Source organism: Lactuca saligna, chromosome 6 (genome assembly GCF_052625555.1).
Source record: "Lactuca saligna cultivar CGN05327 chromosome 6, ASM5262555v1, whole genome shotgun sequence".
Classification (NCBI taxonomy): domain Eukaryota; kingdom Viridiplantae; phylum Streptophyta; class Magnoliopsida; order Asterales; family Asteraceae; genus Lactuca; species Lactuca saligna.
The window spans coordinates 170,424,107-170,434,803 of record NC_136422.1 but is presented as its reverse complement, the minus strand read 5'-3'; the positions used below and the strand labels follow the sequence as shown (position 1 = coordinate 170,434,803).

At 35.0% G+C, this 10,697-nt stretch overlaps 1 protein-coding gene across 1 annotated transcript; it reads left to right on the top strand.

Annotated features, from left to right (window-relative positions):
* The first annotated feature begins 3,683 nt into the window (after positions 1–3,683).
* On the top strand, positions 3,684–5,929 carry LOC144999908 (glutamyl-tRNA reductase 1, chloroplastic-like). The gene is made up of 3 exons (XM_078959062.1): positions 3,684–4,067; positions 4,287–4,528; positions 4,641–5,929. Exons 1-3 carry the CDS (start codon positions 3,806–3,808, stop codon positions 5,766–5,768), a joined length of 1,632 nt encoding a protein of 543 aa, XP_078815188.1. The 5' UTR covers positions 3,684–3,805; the 3' UTR covers positions 5,769–5,929.
* Positions 5,930–10,697: the final 4,768 nt, after the last annotated feature.

The following is a 10,697-nucleotide window of genomic DNA, read 5'->3' as shown; positions in this document are numbered from 1 at the left end:
AGTATGAACTCACTATTATCGTTATCATTAACATCATCATTATCATCACTATCATGAGTATTCCTTCCAGGTTTTTCATTTAGAATTTCATCAACATCATCAAATTCATTAGTAGGAGGAGGGTTATTTCAAATTCATCACATACACCTTGTGTTTCACATTGGGCATCAATTTGGTCATTTTTAGTTTCTTTTGTTGACACAAATTCTGGTTTGCTTGATCCAATACAGTACCCTTTTTTTAGTTTCCTTACATTCCAAAAATAGCCTTCTACTACACGAAGGTTGATCAACATTTCCTTTTATCCTAACTTTGCTAGGGGTAGAGGACATTATATATGTATGCAACATTGTTTTACCATATTCAACATAAACTTTAATCAGTCCACATGTGTACCCAAATGGTTAATTTCACTGTCACTTGCTAATGCAAACAACCCAAAGTCCAAATCTGAAAATGGTCTTTTGAAGTGGTATTAAAGCAACTTACCCTCCTCAACACGGTTTAGGGACCCCATCATCTCATCAACATCGTGCACACATAACTCATCACTGTCAGTAGATCAACGTATCTTTCTTTGCCTTTGACGTATCTCCTTCAAGGAAACTTTGTAAACTCTCTACCATAGAATAATCTAATGGAGAAGATAATTAGATGACCAACTGTAAAAGAGAAAGCTTCAACTTATTACCTTGAAATTTGTTGGTGATAAATTTAATTTTTGAAAATAGGGATTACCATAATGTTTTCCAGTGTCTATTTTTTCCATGTTTACTCTAATCCTCTAACCCACCATTGTTGCTTCGATGATTCTTGCAGAATTTCGAGGAGTTAGGGTTTCTAATCGATTTAGTGATATAGAGCTTCAATGAGAGAGAAATAAAAGAAGCGGTGATCATAAAGATTGAATGATCGGAATAGAGAAACGACTGGCATACCCATTTAGGCGTTATGTATAAAAGGACGAAAATACTCCTCATGTGCAAAGAACGTGGGGGGTCTTAACGTTTGGAATTGACAGCAAACAGATGCAGGGACCAGGCGGGTAATAAAAAGAAAAGGTGGGGATGGCCCGAGTGCAAAATAAAATATAGGGACCAAACGCACAACTTTACCTAAACCACATGGACGGTTTCAATAACTTGTTCTAAAGGATATAAAATAACGAAAATGCCCATCACGTGAGTCGCGCATGGAGATACTTAACATGAGTTTTGGATGACTGTTAAGTGGAAGGACCAATTCAGCACGATAGTTTCGATTTTGAACCATCCATGCGTGAAAAAAATTGCCTGAAACTGCACTTTTTGGTAAACTACAAGCACCATCAAACAAATTATCCACCATCATCAATGCTCAAAGTTGAAAAAAAAATCATTGACGCTCAAACCCATTAATAATGGATTAAATTGATACTCAAACCTAAAAATCATGGATGATATTAGGGATGAGAAAAGGAACAAACCTGGCCCGAATCGAACCCGGCCCGGGAACCGAAGTCGGCCGAAATTAAGAATCGAACCGGACCGCCGATTCCACCGGTTCCAGGTTCTTGCCGTGTCTTCAATGTTGGAACCGATCCACAAGAAATAGCAACATACGGTTCCGTTTTTTTTCCGTTTCTACCGATTTTTGCTGGTTCTACCAGTTCCCGGTTCCAACAATCCGCAAGAATATCGTCGCGGGCCCAGCTCGATTGGTTCTATCCAGTTCCGGTTCCGATCGGTTCTCCGGTCCAAATACTCATTCCTAGATGATATTAAGGCCATTCTGGTACAAATTAGATAAAATGACTACAGGAACAAAGTTGTTGGAAATCAAGTCTAGTTTCAAGAAATTATTATATAAGTTCATTTGGATTTGTAGATTCTGTTTTATGCTCATATATATATATATATATATATATATATATATATATATATATATATATATATATATATATATATGTTAGTATTGAAGTTGTATTTTTGGAAGAATGTAATTTATTTGTTAATTGTTTGTTATGTGTGGTTTTAGGTGAGGCCTTAAGAACTTCAAGTAAGTACAAGACTTGGAGTGGAATGAGATTTTCATGCTCAAACTTGCTTTAATCCAAAATTTGTGGATGAAAACAAAATCAAACGATTCAAAACTAAACCAAATCAAAATCAAACCCTATTCATGGGGTTTCTAAACCTATAGCATGATATCAAAGTTCAGAGGAAGCCAACGATGGTAGTGGCAACTCTGATAAACAATCAAATCAGAAATTTAATCCCTAGTAAAATCTAATTGAGAAATTGTTTTTGGTGGCGAAATAGAGAGGTGGTACAAATATCGTTGGAGACTATGTGCATGTGGCGGAGATTGTAGTGAGATTCAGTGGCAACCTACATGTAGCAATGGTGCCTTGCTCGTTTTAGATTTTTTGAAGACTATGGCGATGGTGCCTTGCCTGTTACAGATATTGTTGGCGATTATATGGATGGTGGTTGCTTCCTACATGTAAGGTTCATGCAAATTGCCATACAATTCTCGTGCCATCCATAAATCAACCCTAGTCAATATGGTTTCCTATACTTAAAAAAACATATACGGTGCTCTTTACATAAGTCTTTGATCAATCCATACCACCCGAGTTTTTAGATAAAACATTCATTGTTATCTTCGATTCTTTTCCCCAATACCACCTGAGTTTACAGATACACACTAATGTGAGGTTAAACATGAAGGAAGTTACTATTTCTAATGATATGAATGGAGACACAATGGCGTCAAGACCTAGTGTTAGAAATTAAGGGATCAGAATAACCATAAATACAAACTTAGATAGATTCAAGGATTGTGTTTCGAACACTTTCCGAAATGTGTAATTTATCTCTTTTGCCTGGAATACATGAATTCAGAAGTGTGATAATCAAATAATGAATCAATCTTAAATATAGGCTTAATTCAGATTGTGAAACATAGAATACCTCGTTAATATGTTCTTGAGAGATGGATCAAATCTTCAGATTTTGAGAGTATATAGTTTGTAACCCGTTTTCTGGAACATGAAGAAAGTTCTTATACCAGAGGGAAAATCTGGTTATTGGCGATTGCATCTAGTTTTGGCGCCAAAAATGTTAGTTAATGGACATAACTAACGCTTACATCATCATAATGTCATCAAGTTATTTTGGCGGGAAAATGCTTGGATGGAGTCAAACCTTATGTAAAAATTTGTTTAGGTTTCGGGGCGTTGCCCCGAACCAAGGGCTTTGCCCACTGGACCCGTTAGGGGCGCAACCCTTTGGAATCCCTTATAGGTACTTTGTTGGTTGGTTGTGGTGACAATCGTTCTACAAGGCATGACCTCCTACCCTATCTTAATGAGATCCTCCGGGTACTTTGTTGGTTGGTTGTGGTGGTAATGGTGTTGATAGATGCACACTAATATAACTCAACTACTTAAAACAACTAAGGATTCGAGATGACAAGCTACATAGTCCAAGTTGAAACCAACGAGTTTTTAAATCAAAAAGCCGAACATAATAAACTTATTTTACAAGTAAGTGGGACCCAAAAATAAAAAGAATGTTATATTAGTGGTGGGAAGAGAGATGAAAATGGAGATGAGAGTGTGGATAAAACGTGGACACCATCCGCCAATCAAAACGCATTGAAATCCCTTCTCCTGGCCCTCAATTTCTCTCTATTTCATCGCTCACCATATTTCAACGACACAAGCCCCAGCCAGCTATCCTTCTCTGAAGCTTGTCTCCTCTAGAATTAGGGTTCGTGGAAGATTGTTCGAAGGATTTGAGTTTGTTGTTGTCGCGCATCAATGGCGGTCTCGAGTGCTTTTGCAGGTGCAAAACTCGAAACTCTCTTCCTCAGCAATGCGACTGCTACTCCCGCTTCGTCTCCGCCAACTTCTCATTATCAAATTGGGGTTTCGTGTAAACCTCGAAGAACCCTAATTCAAAGAGGAATTGTTAGGTGCGAATCACATTCTACTGCTTCTGCAGATGTTGTCGTTGAGAATTCATCTGGAAATGCTTCGAGTATCTCTGCTCTTGAACAGCTCAAAACCTCGGCAGCTGACAGTAAGTTTTCCCAAAATTCCGATTCAATTTCACAAATTTCTATAGAAATTCAGCTTGCATTAGTTAAAACGAATTCCAGTTTCTTAATTCCCAATCGAAAGAACTACATTTTCCTATTTGATTTCAGACATTGTATAGTAACCCGTGATTAACAACATATAGAACTGTTTATTCGGCAATAATATAAGTTTTATGAATATCTTTTTCTTGATTATGCAGGGTATACAAAAGAAAAGAGTAGCATTATAGTTATTGGGCTTAGTATCCATACTTGTCCTGTGGAAATGAGGGAAAAACTTGCAATTCCTGAAGCAGAGTGGCCAAGAGCAATCAAAGAGCTATGTGCTTTGAATCACATAGAAGAAGCTGCTGTTCTGTCTACATGTAATCGCATGGAGATTTATGTTGTAGCTTTGTCTCAGCATCGAGGAGTAAAAGAAGTGACTGAATGGATGTCAAAGGTACTAGCTTTTCCATTTACTTCATCTAAAAAGTTGTTTGAATGTTGTAACTTTTGAAATTGATCATCATAAGTTGAATTGATTGTATTTGTCTTTGTCTTTCTAACTACAGACTGGTGGAATCCCGGTTTCTGAGATTTCCGATCACCGTTTTCTGCTATACAACAGTGACGCAACCCGCCACATCTTCCAAGTGTCCGCCGGACTCGAATCATTGGTGCTCGGAGAGGGCCAAATCCTCGCTCAGGTGAAACAAGTCGCTAAAGTTAGCCAAGGAGTCGCAGGGTTTGGAAGGAACATTAGCGGTTTATTCAAGCACGCAATCATGGTTGGGAAACGTGTTCGAACTGAAACCAAAATCGCCGAAGGAGCAGTTTCCGTCAGCTCAGCCGCCGTGGAGTTAGCCCTAATGAAACTTCCCAATTCCGCCCATTCCACCGCTAGAGTTTTACTCATCGGAGCAGGAAAAATGGGAAAACTAGTCATCAAACATTTGATGTCGAAAGGATGCACGAAAATAGTGGTTGTGAATCGGTCCGTCGAACGAGTCGACTTGCTCCGAGACGAGTTCAAAGACATCGAAATCGTTTACAAACCGCTCGACGAAATGATGAGTTCTGCCGCCGAAGCCGACGTGATTTTCACCAGCACGGCGTCCGAAACCCCCTTGTTTTTGAAGGAACATGTTATCGATCTTCCTCCGGTGAGCGAAACCGTCGGTGGAAACCGTCTCTTCATCGATATCTCCGTCCCGCGGAACGTTGGTTCTTGCGTTAAAGATCTGGAAGGTACAAAAGCGTACAACGTCGACGATCTGAAGGAAGTCGTCGCCGCTAACCGTGAAGACCGGCTCCGGAAAGCGAGGGAAGCGGAGATGATTATCGACGAAGAATTGAAGTTATTTGAAGCGTGGAGAGATTCTCTGGAAACAGTTCCGACGATTCGGAAACTTAGGGCTTACGCCGAACAGATCAGAACTAGTGATTTGGAGAAATGTTTGGAGAAAATGGGGGATAATGTCAACAACAATACGAGAAAAGCGGTGGAGGTTTTGAGTCGTGGGATTGTGAACAAGCTTCTTCATGGGCCATTGCAGCATCTAAGATACGACGGAAGTGATGATCGGACTTTGGATGAGACGCTTGAGAATATGCATGCTTTGAACAGAATGTTTAATTTGGAGACGGAGATGTCTGTTTTGGAAGAGAAGATTCGAGCCAAAGTTGAAAAACAAAAGTGAGGTTTCAACTTTTGATTGATTTTTTTTTTTGGTTTGCATAACACACTTGTTTTTTTGGTTATGTGAAATAAGAGGGAAATTTTCCTTGTAATGTTATGAATGTTGTTCATCCTTGTAATTACATTTACTGATTTGATCAATATAAAGATATAATTTTCTCATGTTTTCTTCTTTGATTGGTTCCGTACATTAAGGGGTGGGGTGCATGTCTAGCCTAGTCTTTGACATAACGATTACCACATCCATTGTGGTGTAATAGGAGGCATCGGATATTCTCTTTCTACCTCTAGATTGACATAATGATTACCATGAACGATCCCAATTGCAAGAGCAATGCGTTCACGAATTGGTGGTGGAGTAGACCAAAGTGGTAAGCACGTTGTATTGACGTCTTGGCTAAAACAATGTAATATCACGTTATACCTTGAAACAATTAAGTCACCTATATTAGGCATAATCATCCAGTTCTGAAGTGGCGCGACTTCACCAAAGAAATTCAAAGAGTTATAGAGTTGAAATCGATATTCACTTCCACACATGTCACCATATCCAGTAGTATATGTTTCTAACTCGTCCATTAAATAAACTCGAACTTGATACCATTCATCTTGATGAAGACTGAGACAAGAAGCGATTGCGTGGAATTCACAATGTTCATCACCTCTTACATCGTGTACCGACTTGATGTAAGGATGTAATACATTTGGAAATTTATTAATATATGAATATGAATAGTTTTGTTGGTCCACAACGAGCTATGTCTTGGTGGTTTGTGAATCTTCGTGGAACTTAACCCAACTTCAGACGTATTTAAACAACTACGTCTACGAAGATCTTCGATTGGCGGATCAACTCAATTATCTTTGAAAGGCTTCTTCTTCAAACTTGTTCGGCCACAAGTAGTTTTATGAATAGCTGGTTTCAAAACTGAAGTTTTTGATGGGTTGATAAACTCCCTTAAATTCCTCAAAACATTATGCTTTATAGACCTTGGATGCTTTTCAAAGTCCTCAATAATTATTTGCACTTCATCATCACAATGAATATCATCATCAACTCTCATGTTTATGGATGATGACAAAGTACGCTTCCTCCAAAAACTAACAATTGAATCAAGTGGAAGAGACTTGTATTAAAATACAAGATTAGTTCATGTGCACATGATAACCCATAACATGTAAATAATTGTCGACCACAAATTACATCACCACTTTTACACAACTCAAATTCGTTGACGATCAAACCAAATGTCTCCAATGAAATATAATTTCACAATAGTTGAACAATTTCATGTTTAATCGATGGTTGATGTGGCCTTTGTTATATTGAAAGCTTGTTTTGATAGTTGTCACCTGTGATTAAACAATATTATGAATAACAGATGAACATTTTCATGAATCAGATTGTGGTGTATCTAAGTACAGTTTCAGCTAGACATGTTGACTTTCAACTCTGTTAGTTGTGTTATTTCCACAATGAAGAATTTTGTCAATCCAAACGGCTATGAACATGTGTTTATATTTGTGAAACCACACATCATTGAGATACAAGTCGGGGCTAGCTCACTTAGCTAACAATGTATCTAACTAGGAGTTACTAATAGAGTTTTTCACTATTTGGATAAAAACTGAATTATCCAATTGGACAATTTGGATCGAACTATTTTGGTTCGGATATTTGGATTTTTGGATTGGATTTCACCAAAACCGAATTATTATTCTGGATTTTGGATTGGTTTTGGTTTATAAAATAAGAACAGAATAGTCCAAAATAACCGAATAAAAATTTATTATTTATTTATTTTTAATATATTTGTTATTATTTATTAATTTTATAAAAAAAAATTCAAAAAGGTTTCACTTACTAAAAAAAATTAATAAACATTTTCTCTCAAAAGTGTTTTATCTATTAAATATTAAATTATAATATACTATCTTAATAGTTGTTTATAAATTATAAATTACATCTAAATAATTTGTTATTGCTTCTTCTATAAAAATTGGATAATATTATAATTATGTATTGTTTTAAAACGTTATGCCTTTTGAAAACCGAATAATAAAAACCGATCCAACCGAATTGTAATTGGATTGGATCGGATTGGATTTGAATTTAGTTTTGACAATTCAGATCCATATTTTGAAAACCGAAATCAATTTGGATTTTCTTAATTGGATCGGATCAAACTGATCCATCCAAACGAACACCCATAGTTATTAACAAGGAGGTCATGAGTTCTATCCCTGACATATACTAACCGGCCATTCTAAAAAAAACACATCATTGAGATAATAATGGACACCTAAAATTTTGAAAACATAAATTCAATTTAGTGCAAAATGGTTGTTCAGTTATCTCATAATAATTTAAAAATATACATATTTATTTAAGATGTACATGGATATTCAAGCAATATTGTTTGGAGTTGTGTCCGATTAAATTTGTATGCTTCCTTGTTTGAGACATAACTAATGATTTCCGACCAGTATAAAAGGAATTCCAATAGTCTTCCCTTCGTATACTTTGTCTAGCTCTTTTACAAACACTTTGATTGATGTGCCGTCTACAAAGTAATTGCTTAGAAATTGGAAATACATTGCAACATGCATTCATCAGTACCAACTCTCTATCTATGAAGTTAACTCGAAGGCAAAGAGATCCATCCATTGTTGACTTTAAACAATTTAATGCCCACGTGTAATTGAATTCTCTTTCTCCATGCATAATACGAATGCAATGCAAAATGTTAGTTGAGTTGAAGTTACACCGACAATTTCAAGAAGAGGCATCTTATACTTGTTCATTTTGTAAGTTGCATCTATCAACATTACTTGTGGAAATGCTTGCCATATCTCCAATGATTTTGGATGAATAATGAATAAATCCTCTAACTTGTTAGACAAATTATGTGATAATAATAAATATAGCCTCCTTTCTTCAAAGATGACAAAAGACCTTACATTTGGGTCATACATTCATGCTCATTCTTCCATATTGTGTTTTGGCGTTGTATATTGTTTGGAGCATAGAAATATTTTTTTTGGATTTTTCTCTTTCAATGTTGATAAAATTTCATGCAGCTTCACATTCTTTGCTGACAAATCGGCCACCAAACAAAATTCATTATTAGTCAATCGCATTGCAAATACATGACCCCGATATCTTCTGTAGGGTCGTGGTTATGTATTTCACATGACACACTTATAGTTCAAAAATCATGTAATTTTGAATATTTACCCTTCAATTCAAAAGGAGAATTAACTTTTTTGTGCCAGTATTTCTACCAAAGATTTTTTTTACTTTTATAAATACCACCACGATCGCATACAATAATAACTTTAGTTAAGAGCTCGCTTGCTGTTATCTTTCTTCTTCATGTGATAGTAATGTAGTCAAGCGTACGTCCCATCTTTTGCATCTATACTATTAAATCGTCACAAGATTTGAACACATGAAAAATATTTGTTTTGATTAAAAACTTACAATGCTACTTGACAATTTATGAAGATAAAATATATGCTAATACCATGTTTCGGAGAAAATTCTGATGAGTTGTTGACGACTTCACTTCCTTCGTTTGGTTGAAAACTCATCATTACATTGATGAAAAATGTTACAAAAGATATATAGGAGTAATAATTGAGAATTATAAAGAGATGAGTAATAGTAAGTATAGACGTGTAGTACTTGACATTTATATAAAGATGAATTATTTTTTAGAATTTGTAAAAGCTATAGATGAAATGATATGTTATTTTTTTTAAATTGCAAGTTGTAAAAAAATAATGAATTATTTTTGAAATTTGTAAAGTTATAAATGATGTTTATTTCTTTCAAATTGCAAGTTGTTAAAAAAGCGATGAATTATTTTTTTGATTTTGTAAAAATTATAAATGAAATGATGTGTTATTATTTCAAGTTACAAGTCGTAAAAAAGTGATGAATTGTTTTTTGAAATGTGTACAAGTTATATAGAGGAACTGATGTGTTATTCTTTTAAAATTTTCAAGTTGTAGAAAATAATGAACTACTGTATAAAAACAAATTTCTACAAACATCAAAATAAATAAAATAAATAAACAGAGTTATATAAGATATTTTTGAGAAACTAGAAATTAAATTACTTAAAACAAAAAGTATTTAAAGAAAAACACACACACACACACACACATATATATATATATCTTAAAAAATGAAAAATAATAATAACAAAAAAAAAAGTAATTCCCTTTCAAATCACTTAACAACCATTATATTAAAGTGGAGATGATCATTCCCTTTCAAATTACTTAACTCACTGTCACATCAACTCCGTATCAAATTTTCTTTCTACTATTTCTTTCATCTTTTTTGACCTACAATATATGAAAACCTTATCTTTTTCAATCCACTTAACTTACTCAATTTTAAATTTTAAAATAAACATAAACTAATAAAAATCATACAAAACTAATTTATAAAAATATTACAAACATACAAAACTAGTTTAAAAACGTACAAAACTATTTTGGTACCAAGTCTTAAAGCAATACGTACAAGTAATCACTGCATGGAGTGAAATCGTTTGAGCGACTTAAATAAACCGCAAATCACCAACCCGCTGAAGAAGGTATCATATCTTGGAGGTACCAGTGGTACCCCCCCACCCCCACCCCCAAAACACGACTCCATTCTCCCTTAGGTATTTCTTCTTTATGAACTTGTGTAATTATTTTTGTATGTAGTTATCTAGTCATGACAAAATCAATAATGACCTGGATTTTTCTACACATACGTCTACAGGGCTATATCAGATTTTTCTAACAATTTCGGAATTATACTAAAATTGAAACACTTTACATCTCATGTTTAATCATAGGTTTACACTAAAATCTATTACATAAATACAACAACAAGGAAACGTACAACTAAATAGTAACCTACTCGAAG